The sequence below is a fragment of the Ambystoma mexicanum genome, chromosome 11 (assembly GCF_040938575.1).
Source record: "Ambystoma mexicanum isolate Mex_15411 chromosome 11, UKY_AmexF1_1, whole genome shotgun sequence".
NCBI classification, from domain to species: domain Eukaryota; kingdom Metazoa; phylum Chordata; class Amphibia; order Caudata; family Ambystomatidae; genus Ambystoma; species Ambystoma mexicanum.
Genome location: NC_090934.1, coordinates 1,175,877,360 through 1,175,898,647, shown reverse-complemented (window position 1 = coordinate 1,175,898,647; position 21,288 = coordinate 1,175,877,360). Strand labels below are relative to the sequence as shown.

The window sequence follows — 21,288 nt, the reverse complement described above, 5'->3', positions numbered from 1 at the left end:
CGAGCCCAGCCAGCTAAGGCTGTCAGCTCTAGATTTGACTCTCCCAGAAGGTGTACTGCCGAGGTCCAGATGTCCTGTGCAATGGCCCATTCCCAAACGGCTATTGCCAGCCTGCAGAGAGGCGGCGATCTGGTGCCCCCCTGCTTGTTGAGGTAATACATGCAGGTAGAGTTGTCTGTTTGAATGCACACTACTCTGTCCTTGATGATGGGAAGTAATGCCCTGAACGCGAGCCAGATAGCCATTATTTCCAACCAGTTGGTATGGTTCTGCTGATCGTCCCTTGACCACAGACCATAAACAGCATGTCCGCCCAGGGTGGCCCCTACCCCTGTAGGGAAGAGTCTGTCATAATGGTGTGATTCGCCTTGGGCGGCCTGAAATGTCCGCCGCCACGATGTTGTACTCCTGCCTCCACCCCTCCAGGTCCTCATGCAGGTGCGTGGGTATGGTGATTGCTGCCGCCTGAGCTCCCGATTACTGATTCCAGGAGGCCGAAAAATGTAGCTGAAGCCTCCTCCTTCATAGCCTGGTGCAGGGAGCCACCAGGAGACAGGCCACCATCACACCCAATAGGTGCTGGTACCACCATGCCGTGGTTACAGTCTTACTGAGGAAGTGACCCACAGCAGCCTTGATAGTTGTCACCTTTTCCCTTGCGGGGAACACCATTTGCCTCTGCGTGTCCCACTGAAGACCCAAGAATACCAGTGTTTGTGTCGGTTGAAGCTGCGACTTCTGGAAGTTGAGCGAGAACCCCAGCTCATTGAGTATGCTCATGAGCCTGGCGGCTGAATATCTCACTTGCTCCGCAGACCCTGCGCTGACTAACTTGTCGTCGAGGTATGGGTATACACAATGGTCCTCTACCCGGAGCAGAGCCGCAACCGCATTCATGAGCCTTGTGAAGACCCCCGGTGCTGAATTCAGGCTGAATGGTAGTACCTTGTATTGGAAATGCAGACCCATGACCCGAAACCTGAGGAAGGGTCGATGCGACTGCTTTGGGGACGTGTAAATATGCGTCCTTCATATCCAGGGAGCACGTCCAGTCTCTCCCACACAGCATCTCTATCTGAGCTGCAGTCCCCATTTTGACTTTCTGTATAAGCAGGTAGAGGTTTAAGAAGGAAAGATCTAGGACCACTCGCAGGCCAGCCTGGTTCTTCTGAATAGTAAAGATGCAACCCCTGCGGCGCTATTGGAACCTGCTATACTGCCTCGCTCGCAATAAGGGAGCAAATCTCTGCGAGGAGTGATGGTGTCCCAATTTGTGGAAGAGAGGGGGACAGGGAGGAGGAGATGGGGGAGGTAGCCGGAAACCCTGTGTGATTTCAGAAATCCCCGGTGTCTGCAAACCGTGCCCCCCAAGCCTTACTGTGGAGAGCCAACCTGACCCTGACTGGGGTGCTGTGGATCTGAAAAGTTCCATCATTGCTTCTTTGGTTCTGAGGCTGGCGCCCGGGAGGGGGACTAAAAGAAACCCTTATGAGTTGACTTTTGGTGCTTACACCTGTGCTGGCTGGGAGACCAGTCCGGCTGCCTGGCCCGGCTGTCTTGGAAGCCCCAGAACCCACCGAAGGTCTGGCCTTTGTCCAAATGATACTGGCCCTGCCCAACATTTTTGGCTGCTGGCTTGGTAGGAATAGCCAGTGATTAGGCTGTCTGGGAGCCTCTTTTCATTTTGTCCAGCTCATCGTCTGTGGTGGAGTGAACAAGTCGCCTCTCTCGAAAGGGAGATCTCAGATTCTCTTTTGGACGTCAGGATTGAACCTGGTTGCTCTCAGCCAGGCAGTCCTTCTCATGTCTGTGGCTACACCGACAGCTCTACTTGCTGTATCAATAAGGGCGACAGTAGCCTCCACGTCGTCTTGCGCCACCAACTTGGCCTCTGCCAGGCTGGCCTTGAAGGATGCCTGCGTGCGGGTTAGGAGGTCCGGGAGGAAGTCAACAATTTCCCTCCACAGCCTTTGGTTTGCTGCGGCCAATCTGGCATCAGCGTTGGCCCGTCTGCGTTGGAATACACTTTCTTACCATAGAAAGTGGACGTGCTTGCTGAGGAGGTCTTCAGTTTGGCTTACCTAGACGCTGCCACGATGACAGATGAAAGTGACTGAGGGTGAATCGATGAGAGCAGAGAGTCACCCTCCACTTGCCTACATTTTGCATCCAGTCTTTTGTTTGTCGCTGTGTGGAGTGAGGTGTCAACCAACCATTCATACCCAGGGCCTCCATGTCTTTCTGCAGTGGAATCCCAGATCTGGACTCTGCCCTGATGGTGAGGACCTCAGCCAAGACCCCAGTCTCTTGCTGTTCCTTTTGTGGCTTTGAGATGCGAGGTACTACGCCAGGCTGGCGATTCTGTCATGGAATGTCCTTGCTGAGGAGTGTGTGTCCTGCTCCTCCTCGTCGGTGTGCTGCTGATCCCCGGTGTCAATAGGGGCCGCTGGGTCAACCAGCGTACAATCTTGTGTCAGCGAATGTGATGGTGCTGCTGTTGGAGGTGGGGCTGCAGCTTCTGGAGCCACCAGTATCATGGGTTGAGGCAGCGGTGTGGGTTGCACCAGCTGCTGATGAAGCAAGGGGGGGTATCATGTCCTGTAGGATTCCCTTAAGAATGATTCCTATCGGAGGGACTGGGGGCAACCCAGGGACTTAATCCATATGTGGTGGGCCTGTCCAGTGGCAGAGACATACTGGAAGGAAATTCTGAGCCACATCAAAGAGGTGGTGGGGGTACAGCTGCCTCTCGACCCAACAGTGGTTCTGCTGTAGGAGGCAGTGGAAGGAAGTTCCGCAAATACAAGGAATAGGGCCAGCCTCATCCCAAACATGCTGAGTGCGGCCAGAATTAATCTGGCGCAGGCGTGGAAAAATAAACAAGGGCCGATGATGGCCATGTGGTGGGTGAGACTTTGGGGAGTGATGGCAATGGAAAAAGTGACAGCACTGGCATATGGCTCTTACCGGAAATACCTGAACACTTGGATGCCTTTTCATGAATTTACGGAGGATAGGGAACAAATGTACTTTAAACCTAGGTTTCTCCGCAAGGTTTCTATTCTGTAACAATGTAAGCCCTGTGAGGACGGTCTGGTCCGGAGTACACTCAAATGTGTTGAGCAAAGACGCTTCGCTTCAACCAAATGCCGAAAATGTACAATGGCAAAAGGTGGGTGGGGGTGGGGGGAGTTATAACTGTTAAACTCATGAGCCCTTATAAAACAGAGATGGGAACTGATGGGAAGAACGATGACAAGGATATTGTATACTGCTACCATATGCATGTCTGTAACTTGAGCTCTTGAGAAGTAAATAAAAATTGTAAATATGTGGGGGCGCAGCATGAGCGTTAAGAATTTATCAAAGAAACACTCCTCGCAGGCTGGCTGGGAACGCTCCTGGGCCGGAGCCTGCTGTGGGGACATGAACACTTGCTGCCTGCTCGTGATATGTGAGAACGACTCTTCTGTGTAGCGTGCTAGTGCAGTAATGTCCATATGTAACCTGTTGCTTTCTCCCTTATTCAGGCGCTGAGAGAAAGTATGAAGTCTCGGGGAAAAATGCCTCCGGCGGTAAAATTAGGTAAGTCTTTTGTGGTGAGGAGGGGTTCCCCTTGTTAGTCCCTTGTTTCACCTTGCTGTCCTTTTGTTTCCCCTTAGGGGCCGGGGTTCGGCTAGGATGCAGTGGAAGCTGCGCCGACCCGTGAAGAAGAATAGTACCCCTGGTGGTAAAATCAGGTAAGTCTATGGGGGGTATTCCTCTGTGCCCCTTGGCTCACCTTGCCGTTCTTGTCTTCTCCTTAGGGGCCGGAGTGCGGCAGTAACATGCAGGAGGATGCGGTGAAATGTGAAGATGCTGCGAAGGCCGGTGAGTTCAGCGCGGCGCTGCAGCAGGCGAGGCGACGCGCATAAAATAACGTATTTCTTCCAGCTCGAAGGCGCGATGGATCGGGAATTCAGGTAAGGATCAAAGGTATTGCTCTTGTTCTAACCTTTTCTCCTTCTTTCTCCCTTTTTCTAGGAGCTCCAAACTCGAGGCAGGCGTGGCAGAAGACTGGATGCAGACTTGCAGGCATGGTGAGTGTTACGCTGCTGGATGCAGAATAACGCGAAGCATGTGCTGGTCTTCGGGCGTGGTTTAAATAGCCTCCAAAGTAGTCCCAGGTAAGTATTCCTCCCCAGCCCCACCCGAGTAAAAAAAATAGTCCCTAGGTAAAATAGTCCCTTCCAAGCCTCGTTTGGCTTGGAGCTCTTGCAGCATGGTCTGCATCAGGTAAGTTTGCAGCATGGTCGGCATCAGGTAAGTTTTAATCTATGAGCCTGGTGCCATAGGCGCCAGGACTGCACCCAAAAAGTCCCTAGCGGGGGTTGTTGGGTTTGCTTGGGGTAACTTGATGCCTGCTTCCGGGGTTGCTGGACTTGGTCTGGGTCCCCGGGGGTAGGCATCATGACAATTGTTTAATTCCACTAGTTACTCAGGATGACCTATTCTAGTATACTCCACTTCAGAATCTGAACATGTGAAGCAAGTCCGAGCAGTCCTTGAGAAATTGTGCCAGCACAAACTATATGCAAAACTGGAAAAATGCGTTTTTCATGCCCCAGAAGTTGAATTCCTTGGGTTTATCCTGACCCCAAAGGGAGTCCAAATGGACTCACGAAAGGTGAACGCAATCCTTAAGTGGCCATCACCAAGTTCAGTTAAAAGAGTACAAAGCATGCTCGGCTTTGCCAATTTCTACCGCAGATTCATCCTGGATTTTTCACATGTTGTACATCCCATCACAGCACTCTTGCGAAAAAATTAACGCTTTATGTGGACTGAAGAAGCTGAAAATGCCTTCCAAGAGCTGAAAGCGAAATTCACGTCTGCACCTGTATTAAAGCACCCGCGCCCTGAACTTCCATACATAGTGGAAACTGATGCATCCAGTCTAGCCATGGGAGCTGTACTGTCTCAAAAGGACCCTGAAACTGGCCAGCTTCACCCAGTAGCATTTTGGTCCAGAAAGTTCTCGGCACCCGAGTTAAACTACGCGGTTACCGACAAGGAGTTATTAGCCATTAAATCCGCCTTCAAGGCTTGGCGGCACTATCTTCTCGGTTCCAGGCATACCATTACTGTGATCACCAATCACCGGAACTTACAGTATTTAAAGACAGCCAAGGCCCAATCGTCACGTCAACTTCGATGGGCATTGTTCTTTGCCGAGTTCGATTTCGTGATAACCTATCGACCAGGTTGTAAGAATGGTAAAGCAGACGCCTTATCCCGAATAGGGATGGGAGAGGCAGAAGTGAACCCAGAACCAGTACCTATAATTTCCGAACAAAGGATTCTTGGCATGACTACTCTACAGACACTAGAGGACATTCAGGTAAAGATCCAGCAACTCTTTGATCCTACAGCCCTGCAGGACTGGGTAAAGAAAGGCCCGGACTATTCTGTCACCAATGATCTGCCTTATTACCAAGGGCGGCTATTTCTGCCACACAAGGAACTACAAGAGCTAGTCATTTCCCGTTATCATGATACCTTAATGGAGGGGCACCCAGGTATTGCAAAAACTGAAGCTAAAATTAAAAGACAATTCTGGTGGCCCACCTGACGAAAGGATATTAAATCATTTGTGATGTCTTGTGGCATTTGCGCCCAAAACAAAAGTCAAAAGAAAAAACCAGCTGGACTCTTACAACCTTAAGACATTCCGCCTACACCATGGCACACCTTATCGTTAGACTTTATTACTGATCTACCCCCATGCAATGGATTTAACACCATTCTAGTTATTGTGGATCTTTTTTCCAAGATGACCTACTTTTTTCCTTTAAAGGGATTATCTTCAGCCTCAATCCTGGCCAAGGAGTTCCTCGAAAACATTGTTCGCATACACGGATTTCTGTCCGTATTGTTCTCTGACCGGGGCAGTCAATTCATTTCACATTTTTGGAAAAAATGCTGTCAATTGGCGCAAATCGATGTGAGGTTATCGACCGGTCACCACCCCCAGACCGATGGTCAAACGGAGAGGACCAACCAGACTCTCGAACAATACCTTCATTGTATGTTACATCAGACTGAGAGTAATTGGAAATACATTCTTTGGATAGCCGAATATGCATACAATAATTGAGTACACTCTGGAACTGGACAAAGCCCCTTTTATACCTTATATGGGCACCATCCTCGAACCTCAGACCTTGACTCACCCCAACACTTAGAAATGCCTGCAGTGGACCATCTGCACGCTACGATTACACAAGCCTTTAAGGAAGCAACTACACATTTAAAACAGGCGAAAGAAAAATACAAGAAAGATGCTGATTGGCAAAGAAGTGATACTCCACAATACCAGATAGGGGACCAAGTATGGTTAGCCACAAAACATATACCTCTAAAGGGACTACGGACCTTTAACCCCAGATATTTGGGAACTTACTCTATTAAGGCCATTATCAACCCGGTGGCTGTCAAGTTGGACTTAACTGCTAATATGCGAATTCACCCCGTCTTTCATGTGTCACTTTTGAAGCCAGTGCAACCAAGGACAAGACTAACCAAGCCACCAGACCCCATCGTTGTAGACGGAGAACCCGAATTTGAAGTTAAGAACATCCTGGACTCCAAGCTGATAAAGTCAAAATTTTTTATTATTTAATCGACTGGAAAGGTTACGGACCACAGGAAAGGTCATGGGAACCTAGTGACCATGTTCATGCACCCCGATTGGTGAAAAAATTCCACCGAAATGTCCCAGACAAACCGAAACCACAGGGAAGAACGACTTTAGGAGGGGCCTTGGGGGGAGTGCTGTCATGATGCCTAACCCCAGGGACCCAGACCAAGTCCAGCAACCCCAGAAGCAGGCATCTAGTTATCCTAAGCAAGCCCAACAACCCCTGCTAGGGGCTGTTTGGGTGCAGTCCTGGCGTCTATGGCGCCAGGCTCATATGGAGAGTCAGTCCTGGTGCCATAGGCGCCAGGCTCATAGATTAAAACTTACTTGGTGCAGACCATGCTGCAAACTTACTTGATGCAGATCATGCTGCAAGAGCTCCAAGCCAAAAGAGGCTTGGAAGGGACTACTTTACCTAGGGACTATTTTACTCGGGTGGGGCTGGGGAGGAATACTTACCTGGGACTACTTTGGAGGCTATTTAAACCACGCCTGAAGAGCAGCACACGCTTCGCGTTATTCTGCATCCAGCAGCGTAACGCTCACCGTGCCTGCAAGTCTGCATCCAGTCTTCTGCCACGCCCGCCTCGAGTTTGGAGCTCCTAGAAAAAGGGAGAAAGAAGGAGAAAAGGTTAGAACAAGAGCAATACCTTTGATCCTTACCTGAATTCCCGATCCATCGCGCCTTCGAGCTGGAAGAAAGAAGTTATTTTATGCGCGTGGCCTCGCCTGCTGCAGCGCCGCCCTGAACTCACCGGCCTTCGCAGCATCTTCACATTCCACTGAATCCTCCTGCATGTTCCCGCCGCACTCCGGCACCTAAGGAGAAGACAAGAACAGCAAGGTGAGCCAAGGGAATACACAGAGGAATATTAGTTACCCCCCCCATAGACTTACCTGATTTTACCACCAGGGGTACTATTCCTCTTCACGGGTCGGCGTAGCTTCCACTGCATCGTCGCCGAACCCCGGCCCCTAAGGGGAAACAAAAGGACAGCAAGGTGAAACAAAGGGACTAACAAGGGGAACCCTCCTCACCACAATAGACTTACCTGATTTTACCGCCGGAGGTATTATTCCCCGAGACTTCATACTTTCTCTCAGCCAAGCCTGATTTGCATATGGTCTTTCCCCTTCTGTAATGGCTTGGCAGGCGAAGAACGGTGGTCTGGAGGGTTGCCCAGAGCATTGCCAGTGGTTAAGATTCATTCTAAACCTTCCAGCCATCACCTCTTTGTTTTTGCTTTGTCACCCCGAGTGGGACGGGTATGCCCAGACGTGGGTCCCGTGCCTGCTGGGCCTAGAGACCCAAGCTACTCCTCACTGAAGAGCCCCAACAAGGGCGAAACATGTTTGGGGATGCTTGTGGTCTCGTGCAGAAGGGATGTGGCCTAGCAGTTTGGGCTGGACTGCCCCTTTTGGGGTGGGGCCAAGCCTGATTTGCATATGGTCTTTCCCCTTCTGTAATGGCTTGGCAGGCGAAGAACGGTGGTCTGGAGGGTTGCCCAGAGCATTGCCAGTGGTTAAGATTCATTCTAAACCTTCCAGCCATCACCTCTTTGTTTTTGCTTTGTCACCCCGAGTGGGACGGGTATGCCCAGACGTGGGTCCCGTGCCTGCTGGGCCTAGAGACCCAAGCTACTCCTCACTGAAGAGCCCCAACAAGGGCGAAACATGTTTGGGGATGCTTGTGGTCTCGTGCAGAAGGGATGTGGCCTAGCAGTTTGGGCTGGACTGCCCCTTTTGGGGTGGGGCCAAGCCTGATTTGCATATGGTCTTTCCCCTTCTGTAATGGCTTGGCAGGCGAAGAACGGTGGTCTGGAGGGTTGCCCAGAGCATTGCCAGTGGTTAAGATTCATTCTAAACCTTCCAGCCATCACCTCTTTGTTTTTGCTTTGTCACCCCGAGTGGGACGGGTATGCCCAGACGTGGGTCCCGTGCCTGCTGGGCCTAGAGACCCAAGCTACTCCTCACTGAAGAGCCCCAACAAGGGCGAAACATGTTTGGGGATGCTTGTGGTCTCGTGCAGAAGGGATGTGGCCTAGCAGTTTGGGCTGGACTGCCCCTTTTGGGGTGGGGCCAAGCCTGATTTGCATATGGTCTTTCCCCTTCTGTAATGGCTTGGCAGGCGAAGAACGGTGGTCTGGAGGGTTGCCCAGAGCATTGCCAGTGGTTAAGATTCATTCTAAACCTTCCAGCCATCACCTCTTTGTTTTTGCTTTGTCACCCTGAGTGGGACGGGTATGCCCAGACGTGGGTCCCGTGCCTGCTGGGCCTAGAGACCCAAGCTACTCCTCACTGAAGAGCCCCAACAAGGGCGAAACATGTTTGGGGATGCTTGTGGTCTCGTGCAGAAGGGATGTGGCCTAGCAGTTTGGGCTGGACTGCCCCTTTTGGGGTGGGGCCAAGCCTGATTTGCATATGGTCTTTCCCCTTCTGTAATGGCTTGGCAGGCGAAGAACGGTGGTCTGGAGGGTTGCCCAGAGCATTGCCAGTGGTTAAGATTCATTCTAAACCTTCCAGCCATCACCTCTTTGTTTTTGCTTTGTCACCCGAGTGGGACGGGTATGCCCAGACGTGGGTCCCGTGCCTGCTGGGCCTAGAGACCCAAGCTACTCCTCACTGAAGAGCCCCAACAAGGGCGAAACATGTTTGGGGATGCTTGTGGTCTCGTGCAGAAGGGATGTGGCCTAGCAGTTTGGGCTGGACTGCCCCTTTTGGGGTGGGGCCAAGCCTGATTTGCATATGGTCTTTCCCCTTCTGTAATGGCTTGGCAGGCGAAGAACGGTGGTCTGGAGGGTTGCGCACAGCATTGCCAGTGGTTAAGATTCATTCTAAACCTTCCAGCCATCACCTCTTTGTTTTTGCTGAATAAGGGAGAAAGCAACAGGTTACATATTGACATTTTATCGAACTGTGTTGGAAAATACAAATCCTTACCAGAATATTACCGGTTGCCACGAGGAACTCTTCACTAGGGTCAAGCTGCAACCTGCAAGGAATCGGACAAGAGTGAAAGTCAGGCATTTGAACTCTTACGAACTACATACTTACGGCGTCTTGCCGGGAATCTCGGAGTCAATATTGTTCTGGAACTCACCAATTCCTTCGAGCCAGTGAAGCAACTGGTTATCAAGGCGCCCCTGCGCTCAATGCAGGATGGAGAGCTCATCTTTTCAAACCATCAGGTGAGACTATAAGAGGGGACATCAATGGTGATCTGTGGGGAGAACAGCGGGAGTGGGGGGATTTACGCTCAACTCCACGGGTGGTTAATTCCCTTTTTCCATTTGCAGAAGAATATTCCTACGGGCCAAGCAAACAAAGTTAGGTGGGCCAGTCCAGTCCGTCATCTCGGCCCTACGCGTCACATTGGTGGAGACCGCAGCTGTCCAGTTCAGATCGACGCCTCTGTGGGAGCCAGGTGAGCGTAACGTGAACAAAACAATAAAATATAACCTTGCATGGGGGAGGCTATCAAGAGCACCATCCCATCAGCGCAACCCAAACTGAAAGAATGTCATCAGCCAGATGAGCTTGTTAAAGAGTGCCCAGAGGGCCATAACTATGCACCGGATATACTATTAACAGATCCCAGACAACACAACATAAAGTAAACTGGCGTAGTGAGCAGTTCGTCCATTTCCGACAGTCTCATCATTCATACTGACACACCCATAAGACCCTTTCCGCAGTTGTGGAATATTAGACTCAAAGTGAGCTGCCTCCTCAGGGATTGTGAAAAAAAAAGTTTTTCCTTGAACTGGAACCACAGTTTTGCCCGGTAGAGCATTGCATATGCAACAGATGTGTCCCACAGCAGCTTCTTCACTCCAAGAAATGAGGGTAAATTTATATTGTACTGGATTCATACCTCAGCTCGCTGATCTCCCTCGCCTGGCGCAGAATCTTCTTGCAATCCCTTGTAGTTAAAAATACAGGCCACAATCGCTCCAGGTTTCGGTTTCGGTGCCTGTGCCTCAGTGAACTTTGGAGAAGATCTTTGGCCATCCACTAGGTCCAGCAGCAGCTTCTCAACAAAGTCTTACATTTGGACATTAGTATTATTTTCTGAGACCCCGATTATGCAGATATTATTGCGCCAAGACTGGGATTCCAGATCCTCAAATTTGGCCGTAGTGCCCTTCAGATCAGCAGCCATCTTGGTGAAACCAGCCATCGTGATGATTGTATCATCTTCCGTATTACTTATTCTCCCATCTGCATCTGTGACTCTTGTTGACTCCTTCTCCAGCTTAGTATGCAACATGTAGGTATCAGCAGTAATGTCATCTAGCTTTTTGTTCACCAACGCAAACCCAGCTTGCATATTACCCCGATTGAGCGGTTGGCCAGCAAGGTCATCACCGCTACCATGTAGTGATTTGGCCTTAGAGGTCTGTTTAATGTAAGCATCCATCTTCCCCTGCCTTTTCTGGCTAGCACCACCTTTGGACATGAATGGAGCCATTATGAGCACTACATGTGCAGTAGATGGTAGCTACATGTTAGAGGATTAAATGGCGCCAAGTTGTGTATGTGCGCAGCCATCACGCACTCACCCCCAGAGTCAAAATGGCACTGCACCATAGGAGATTGATGTACTGATCAGCCGCTTGACAGCCCACTTGGCTCTCCAACAGCTATCCCCCAATGTGTAGGCTTGCATGGAAAAGTCATATCCAGTCATGCGGATTCTAAGTGTGCTGTTTGCAATACCCTCAATACCCTCCTCTAACAATCTCAGGCAGGAGGGAGAGGATGTTTATTTTTATTTCGATTTATTTTATTGACCATTAGTAAGGCGGTTTATACAACAGAATTGTGTTTCAAAGCACCACAAGGGAACAGGGGTAATAATAACAGCGGCAAGAAACAAAAAGCAACAATAAAATATATACAGTCATGGTTCTACTAGGCCTTGTGGCATTCGACCGTGCAAGTGCAATGATGAGAAGTGCATTGGAAGGGATGGAAAAGGGAGCAGATTAATGGACAAGTGCTGGAGGAGGGCCCAAGATGGAAGTGCTAAGGGGACCCAGGAAGAACACCTCAGGCTAAGTGCTAATACAGGCAGCTCTCAATGGTGGTAGGTGGAGCCACCAGGCAGTGGCCTGTAGGGCAATGCAGTGGGAGGGGGGTGCTGGTAATGACTGGGAGGAAGGGCCCGAGAGCCTGTGGGGTTCATGAGGATCAAGCCACTGGTCACAGCGACAGTGGGGTGATTAACAAGGATGGGAAAAAGGTAGAGAAGAGTAGACTTTTTAACAGTTTCCAGAACTTAAGAAGGTCCGGCACACATGTGAGAGGGGCAGGAAGGCTGTTCCAAAATAAGGCAACCAGCCACGGAGAGATATCTGCCCCCCACTCTCTTCTCAGAGAAACGTTCGACAGTCAAAGACTTGGAGTTAGAGGAGCATAGGGCCCTAGCAGGTTGGTATTTAGGGAAGGAAAATTGGAGATAGCTTGGTCCCAGGCCCCAGAAGGCCTTGTGGATGATGCAGAGGGTCTTGAATTCGATCCTTGCAGCCATCCGGAGCCAATGGAGAGATTTTAGGGCTGGAGCGATACGGTCCCTGGGCTTGAGGCCAAGGATAAATCTTGCAGCCTTATTTTGGATTAGCTGGAGAGGAGGGTGGGGGAGAGGAGAGAGGAAGATTGAGAAAGAGGAAGTTGCAGTAGTCCAGCCTGGAAAAGGCCAGAGCTCAGCAGACATTGAGCTTCTGGGGGTTGTTCATAGATGAAGCATCAGCCACGACTCCCTCAATGATGCAGTGCTTACTCTCTGTGTCAGGAACCATCCCCAGTGCATGACAGCCGCCCTGCAGCAAACACTCTGGTATCCTCAGTTCGTTCACTGTATAGGCTGCTCGCTTTTATGCCGGCATCGCCCAGGGTGAGGATTACCAGCCAGTCCACAGGGTTGAAGGAAGTACCATAGAGTAGAGTGTCCCCACAGGGCATACAGCGTAGGCGTAACATGGCACCAAAGACAGAATGTTGCGCTCACTTAACAGCAGCCGCACCAACACAGTGCCAGTGCCCGGCCCCAGAAAGCACAGGGACCAGTCCACTCTGCTCCTTCTTTAGCAGCAAATGACTGAACCGTACACCATGGCCTCTTCCCTCTGACGATGCTGCCAAGGATATCCATCAGCCGTAGCGTGCTTAAAAATGGATTTCACCCTAGGTAACCCAGGGTAATCCGGATGTTGACCCCTTGTGCACTGTGCCTTAGAGAGACTCAGCTTTACCTCATTGAGAGGGTCCAACAAGGCCTAAACATGTGTCTGGGGTTTCTGATGAGACTCTTGTTCAGAGAACCATTGCTTAGCATTTCAGTGCTGGACTGCCTGTGTGGGTGGCACCAGACTGATATCCAAAATGATGCTATTTCTCTTTGAAGGGTGCAGTGAGGTAAAACATAGCTGTAGGCCCTCCAGAGTAGAAGAAATTCCATGGAGCTGGGTATTTGACTCATGTCCGATCTCAGTGGAGGGGCTCTCACACTCTTTAATTGGCTATATAACATGCACCTTGGTGGCTTCACACATCACCTGGCACAGACTGCCCAATCACTCAGAGTCGCTAAACCACCCACTTGTCTACCAGCAACATTTCTACAAAAAGGCTCAAACTGCCTGGTACCAACTAACTCTCTAGTGAAGATAAAATGTTTCCTTTCACAAGAGGACATCAGAACCACAGCTCAGGCCCTGGTAATCTCTCACATTGTTAGAGAAACTCTCTCCCCACCAGCATTCAGGCAAAACACTTGGCCCCCTTGAGGGCCCGTCAATACGCTGCAGCCTTACTCTTAATAGAAAACAAGAAATTCAACCACATTTCTCCCACTAAGCACCACACCAATTATTTTGCATGTCATGAAGGAACTCAATACCTTAATCTTCTGTCAGCACCTAAATGCCATCAAGGCTCCTTGAGTTACAACATCACATCACAGCCCATGGCCGCAGCATCCCTTGCTTGACACATATTGTAAACCCTCCCTCTTACCCCATGCATAAAACACACCAACATGTACAGTGCTTCTTTGCATCCTAGCTAGGTTTGCGCTACACAAAACCCAAATACAAATACAGCTAAGTACAAAGTAAACTATCCTTTCTATGTATGCCAGAATTACCAGTGATTCCTTGTAAATTAGCACTATGGCTTGCTACACTGGGCCCTGATGTAATGGGATTCTTCTGGAAATCCAGCATTGTAACATGCCAGGACTCACATTCTTCACAAGCTACATTGTGTTACCTAGTCCAGATGTGTAGATACTTAGCATTGTGTATTTGGGTATCAATGGCACTTTCCATTCTGGTCAATTTTATTTCTTAACATTCCCGTCGTCATCTGTGCTCTGCCCCTCCCCCTCCGCACCCAGGGTCCTTGATCTCATGAACTTTATTCAATGTTTACATGTCTTCCCCCACCTCCAGCCTAACCTGACTCAATATAAGCTTTCATATGAAAACCTTCAGCACAGTCAACATCAGTATATTGTGGATGCTGATAGCTGTTAACACATTGTAAACATATTGTGGACTGCCTTACTAAGGTGTAACCTTAAATGCAGTGTCAGCTCAAACGTTATAAAACTGATAATTGATACGGTCAGTGTTTCCATGTGACTGGTCCCATTCGTGGGAACCCCACATGTCCCTTAAAGTACTGTATTGAACATGTGTGTGAACCATTACCCAAACCTCTTCTGCAGCAATCAGGTCAATAGAGCACTGTGACAATTTTCTTCAGTCTTTGCCATTTACATTGGATCCTCTCACTATTATCGTTGCCTCACGGGATCACTGTGCAACAGTGTTTATGTTGGTCTCTCAGACAAAACCATGGGAAATCGCCAAAAGGCCCAAAACAATGTGTCTAGCAGTCTCATTATCAGCCTTACAAGGAGCAGTCACATTACCTCTGTACTGAGACTTCTCCCCTGGCTGCCAGTCTAGGCAAGTGTTGAATGAATATTCCTCTGCCTGGTGCATAATACACTACTAAGCTATGCTCCTGGCTCTCTAATTATACCGATTACACAGGTCCAGAAGCCAAAGAGTGGCTTCATAAGGCAGGCTCATATCATGCCTAGTAATATATAAACATTTCCCCTCTATCTTGAGAATGTCGTCAGAAAGGTACAGTAAGTGCCAAAGGTCGATATTTTCCTTACTGTGCATTGATTGGCCTAGAGTACACTTAATTCATTTTGATATCTTCGGAGTGTGAATGAAGGTGAAAAAGACAGGTGTCAAAGGTTTTAACACCTGTTCACGCTCTGGGGTATTTTCATTGTTTTTGAAGGCAGAGGGCTGGGGCGGAACTGGGGTTACGTTTCGTCTCTCTTTCCCCCTCTGCCTTCTCGTTGTATGCTAACATGTGATTTTCATGCTTGCGTAAAACCAAAAATTTACTATGTAATCCGCCTGCTTGTTACACTGGAAAAATGCAGGCAAATTGCATAGAAAATCATTGTAAATGCTGCCTACCATGCGTACATGGCAAGCAGCGTTTATTCATTTTGCACTGCAGAGTGCAAAAGGTGCTTCTGCCACCATTTTACACTTGCCTTTGACACTCTGCAGTGCAAAATGGAAGTCATTTGAAAAATGAGCTCCATTTTGTCTAACTCTAGCTTACTGGTCATCCCAATTAGCTTTATTTTTGACTGCTCTGAAGTAGTCTACAAGAACTCCGAGTGCTATGCAATACGCCCAAACAATTACACAGCACCATATGACGTTTGGAACTCCTTCAGAATACATTTATAGATAATACCAATTAATGGACCACTATTTCCTAGTCAAAGAAATATAGTGACTGATTAAAGGGTAGAAGACCTTGAACTACAGCCTTACCTTTATAATAACCTGTTCAACTGTCAGCGTTAATTTCTTTCCGACTGTTGCTCGGCTTTTGCATTCCAGTAATAATGAGCAGGGTTGTAACACCTAGAGACAAGAGAACGTTTTTAGACTTCACTTAATATAAGTAATATGACGTTTTTGTTTCTTTCCTCTGATGAATTGGCTGTTAAAAGATTTTGATTTGCCTAAACGTAAAATATTTTATGTCGAATCGCTTGACTGAAAACTGAAAAAACACCAAAGGAAACATTCTTTATGGTACAGACAGGCCGCGTATGGTGGACATGATTGTTCACTTCAAAGCACGATTAATCAATTTCTTTATTCTTAAAGTCATGACATTGTAAAGTTACAGGACTAGATTGCATAAACTATGCAGGGCAGTGCTTTATTTCTGACCTGCAGTAAAATTGAGAGAATGCAGTCACTTGTGTAGTTGCTGATATTTTGCAAACATTTGCTATCGCAGTGGTAAGTTCAAATCAGACACCCACAAACCTCGAATCACTGCATCATTGTGTCGCAAATGTGCATGCAATTTGTATGTTATTCAATGTGCATGTGTTCCGACTGTAAAGTATAGCAGAACCTTCAATTGTAGACAATTGCCCTTGTGTTTGATATAATAGCCTTTTTCCGTTTTAGCGCTGCAATCGACAGAAAATGAAAAATTCAGTCCAGCTGTCATACTCACATAGCAATCATCCTGTGTCTGAACACATTGCATTGCATAGCTAGGTATAATGTCTTTCAACTAGCCCTCCCTGCCAGTAATTGAAGTCACCTAACTTTTTTTTTATAAACTCTTTTTTATTGGCATTTCGCAAGACAATACAAGGTATGGAACGTAAGCATTAGAACACAAAATAGAACAAAGGCAATGGGGGGTGGGGGAGGGGTTGGGTTAGCTGAAGCAAGTTGATTCAAGCACATTCTCCCGCACGGGTTGTGTATTTTATTCGCTGTGCCGCCTTGGTTCGATGTCGTCCCGATCTCCTCCCCTTCACTGAAGTTCGCTGTCCCTTGTCTGGTGAGTCTAACTGTACTATGTACTCCACCATAACCATAACATCCCACGGCCCCCTACTCCCCAAACTGAGTTTCACCGTGGTATGGCGCTCACCATGTCCTTACGGTTATTGATCCAGTGTCTATGGTTTTCGGTCTCAATCTGGTAGCTGTCCAAGCCTTTTCGTGGGTCAATTGTGTGCCCTAATTTCGTGTGTGTTTAAATGTTTGTCTGACACCCTGCAACTAGTTTGTTTCCCTCCCCTCTTAGGTGTACTGGTCCGTTAGTGCGCAGAATCTTTCCACCGTAGCGGGGTTGTATATTTGTCGTCTGGTCATGGCAGCCAGTTCTAGTCTACATGTTTTCGCTAGTAGCTCTGTGCGCATGGAGTGCGGGGGAGGGGTCTTAGCCTTCCAATGGACGGTGAGTAATTTTCTAGCCATGAAGGAACAAGTTACTTACCTGTAACTGTTGTTCTCCAGCATGGGTCTGGCATGGATTCACATGCTCATGAATATTCCCCGTCGTCAGGCTGGGAATCCTCGGTATAGAAAAAATCAGTATCAGTTTCGTTTCAGATCTGTCTTTCTCAGTAGTAACCAATCACTGGTCTCTGGGTCATACTGCCCCCAGCCAATGACTGCCCTCTCCCTAAGCCCCTCCCCTGGCAGCCATCCTCAGATTTGGTAGCACGTGAAGTGGCACTATGACCAAGTGAAGAGCCGCAGAGGGGAAGGCGGGAGGGTTCGCATGTGAATCCATGCCAGACCCATGCATGTAACTTGTTCCTTCTCCAGCATGGGGTCTGGCATGGATTCACATGCTCATGAATATAAGAATACATAGCAGTATACACATGCACAACCACGGGAGGTGGCACAAGGCTCAATATCAAGCAATACAACAACTCAACATTAAGCAACTCTTACCTCCTCACCAGGCTCACCTTAGGCGAACAGGTTGCGCAGCACTGCCTGGCCGACTCTGGACTCCTCCCTGGAATCCCGGTCGACGCAGTAGAATCTTGTGAAGGTGTGCGTCGACCTCCACGTAGCAGCCCTGCAGATGTTGAGCAGGGGCACACCAGACAGGAACGCCTTAGTAGCAGCGATCGCTCTGGTCGAATGGGCACTCGAACGGCCGGGCAGCGGTCGGTTTGCCAACCGGTGACAGTGCATGATGCAGCCGGAGAGCCATCTGGAAATTGAAGTCTTCGAGAGAGCCTTCCCTTGATTCACAGGTCCAAAGTTCACAAACAGCTGTGATGTCTTCCGGAAACTCTTCATGCGGTCCACGTAGAACTTCAGCGCTCTAGCTACATCTAGCGAGTGCAGAGTCCTCTCAGCCGGCGACGAAGGCGACGGGAAGAAAACTGGCAACACCAAGGGCTCGTTGAGGTGGAAGTCCGACGGCACCTTGGGGATGGAGGAGGGGTGCATCCTCAGCACCACCCTCATGTCGTGAAAAGTCAAGTATGGAGGTTTGCAAGACAGGGCCTGGATCTCTCCCACTCGTCGTGCAGAGGTGATGGCCACAAGGAATGCTGTCTTCCACGACAGAAACTTCAACGCCACTGAATGCATAGGCTCGAATGGGGCCCCCATGAGCCTAGTTAGTACCACGTTGAGCTCCGACGCCGGGGCAGGGGCCTTCACCGGCGGGAATGATCGGAACAGTCCTTTCATAAATTCCTTCACCAGACGATGAGACCACAAGGACGCCCGTCCTGTAGTTCTGGTGTAACGTGAGACGGCAACCAGATGTACCTTGATGGAAGCGTGAGATAGGCCAGCCTTGGCCAAAGACAGTAGGTACGGCAATACCTGAGGGGCCATAATCCGCAGAGGGTTAATCTTCTGTGCTCGGCACCAGACAGAGAACCTCTTCCATTTGTGTCCGTAGTACTTGAGAGTTGAGGATGCCCTGGCCTTTGCAAGAACCTCTCTGCAGTCGGCCGGGATGTCGTATCCTCCAAACTCTAGTGCTGCAGGAGCCAGGCCTGCAAGTTCAGCGACTCTGGTTCGTGATGAAGAATGGCGCCTCCTTCTCTGGAGAGAAGATCCGCGTCTGTCGGTAGCTTGACTGGTGTGGACGCTGACAAGTCCAGAAGGTCCGGGAACCAGATCTGCCTCGGCCAAGTCGGTGCGACGAGGATCATCCTGCACCGGGACCTCTTGAGCTGGTTGACGAGCCGGAGTAGCAACGGCAACGGCGGGAATGCATAAAGGAACAGGCCGTCCCAGGGGAACGAGAAAGCATCGCCCATGCTCCTCGGTTGGGGAAACCTGCTGGCGAACCTCCGGCACTTGGAGTTCGCCGCCGTCGCGAAGAGATTGATCTGGGGTTCGCCCCATCGTCGGAAGAGTCGGTCCACTTGATCCTGGCGCAGTTCCCACTCGTGGCACGAGCGCAGCTCCCTGCTGAGTGAGTCGGCGATGGTGTTTTTTATCCCTGCCAGATGAAAGGGTACCAGAAACATCCCTTGTGAGATGGCCCAATGCCACAGATCCTGGGCTTCCTTGGACAGGGCAGATGATCTGGTTCCGCCCTGCTTCCGGATGTAAAACATCGTGGTGGTGTTGTCGGTGAAGATCCTCACCACCTTGCCCTTGAGGGACGGAAGGAAGGACCTGAGGGCCCAAAACACTGCGCGGAGCTCCAAGATGTTGATGTGGAGAGTCTTCTCCTCCGAGCACTAAAGGCCTCTCGCGTGGAGACCCCCGGTGTGCGCTCCCCAACCTTCCAGGGAGGCATCCGTCGTCACCGTCACCTGGTGGGCCTGGGCTAGGAAGCCTGTTCCCGCTGTCAGATGAGCGCGGACACCCCACCATCGAATCGCCTGACGGAACGTTTCGTCGAGCGAGATCCTGTCCTCGAAGCTGCGCGTCGTCTGGATCCAGTGGGCGCCGAGGAATTCTTGCAAGGGCCGCATCCGAAGTCTGCAATGGGACACCAGATAAATGCAGGAGGACATCATTCCAAGGAGGGACTTGATAGACCTCACTCTGGCCACGTCCGTGGCCAGTAAACGTTGCACCTTTCCTAGGATGATCCTTATCCTTTCCTCCGACGGTGAGGCCCGCCGCGCCACTGTGTCGAGCTGTGCTCCCAGAAACAGGGCGACTTTCGACGGGACCAGGTGGGATTTTGGAAAGTTGATGGAGAACCCCAGGTCCGTGAGCAGCTGGACGGACTTCGCAGTGTGTTCCACGGCGATCCCCCTTGTCCTTGCCCGTATGAGCCAGTCGTCCAGGTAGGGGTAGACGTGGATCCCCTGCAGGCGCAGCCGCGCCGCCACCGGTGCTAGGCACTTGGTGAACACCCTGGGCGCCGATTTTAATCCGAACGGGAGGGCCTTGAACTGGTAGTGCCGCCCTTTGACCACGAACCTGAGGAACTTTCGGTGCCTCTTTAGAATAGGGATGTGGAAGTAAGCATCCTCCAAGTCCAACGACGACAGGAAATCGCCCTCCTCCAGCTGTCCCAGCACGTGCTGGAGGGTGACCATCCGGAACTTCTGTGCCTTGATGTATTTGTTTAGTCGTCGCAGGTCCAGGATGGGACGCCATCCTCCTGTCTTCTTCCTCACGAGGAAGTATCTTGAGTAAACTCCGGAGCCCCGAAGCCTCTTCGGGACGAGCTCGATGGCACCTTTCCTGAGCATCGCCTGTACTTCCAACAGCAGTTGAGGGACGTGATTTTCCTTCCTGGCCTCGGGAGGAATGCGAGGGCACCTCTTCTGGAACTCGAGGGCATGCCCCAGGGCCAGGGCGTCCAGCACCCAACGGTCGGTGGAGATGGACTCCCACACGCCGACGAACTTCGTCAGCTGGCCTCCCACCGGGGTGCTTCGGCGGGGGCCCGACCCGACGGACGGTTCAATCTTGCTTGGAGGCCGCTTTGCCTCCTTGACCACCCTGGCGACGACGGCGGGATCCACCTGACTTGCCGCGTCCCCTGTAGGCCTCCTGCAACGAAGACCTTGCCGCTTGACGGTAAGTAGAGGCGCTGCTGCCGGCTCCCTTGGAGGCACCCTGTCTGCCTCCGGAACTCCGAAAGGGCGGCCGTCGTTGTTGGAGCACACCCAGTGCACGGGCCGTCTCCGTCTTGATCGCCTGAAGGGATTCATCAACCGCCTTGCCAAAAAGGTTGTTCCCATCGAAGGGCATGTCCAAAACCTTGGTCTGAACGTCCTGGCGGAAATCCGTCGCCCTGAGCCATCCTCGTCGTCTCAGGCAAACGCTGTTGCCCAATTGACGAAAACCGGTGTCGGCGATGTCCGAAGCCACCGTAATGGCGTGGTCTGAGGCAATCTCACCTTCCTGCAAGATTTCCAGGGCCTCAGCCCTCTTGGCATCCGGAAGGAAGTCCAACAGAGGGGCGATCTTGAACTACAACTCCCTGTCGTAGCGGGCTACGATAGCCAGGGCGTTGGCCGCCTTGATGGACGTCGCTGCAGATGAGATGACCCGTCGTCCCATCGCATCCAGTTTCCTACCCTCACCGTCCGGAGGGGAGGTTGAAGTCGAGGCCGATGCCCCCCCGCTTTCTTTTTGGCCGCCGCCGAAACGACCGAGTCCGGGGTAGGTTGCGCCCTAAGGCACAAGGGGGCAGCATCGGGGACCCGGTAATTCTTCTCGTACCGGTCCCTCTTCGCAGGAGCCGTGGCAGGGTTCTTGAGGAGGCCCCTCATCCCAGATGTCATCAAGGAG

General features: G+C 50.5%; 1 protein-coding gene across 4 annotated transcripts in view; it reads right to left on the bottom strand.

Moving 5' to 3' along the window:
* The window catches only part of VPS13C (vacuolar protein sorting 13 homolog C), a 5,236,720-nt gene that overhangs the window by 2,026,499 nt on the left and 3,188,933 nt on the right, over positions 1-21,288 (bottom strand). For all 4 annotated transcript variants that reach the window (XM_069624493.1, XM_069624490.1, XM_069624491.1 and 1 more), the window contains one exon: positions 15,559-15,651. In XM_069624493.1, the coding sequence (XP_069480594.1) occupies positions 15,559-15,651 (93 nt within the window). The remainder of the gene's footprint in view (positions 1-15,558; positions 15,652-21,288) is intronic.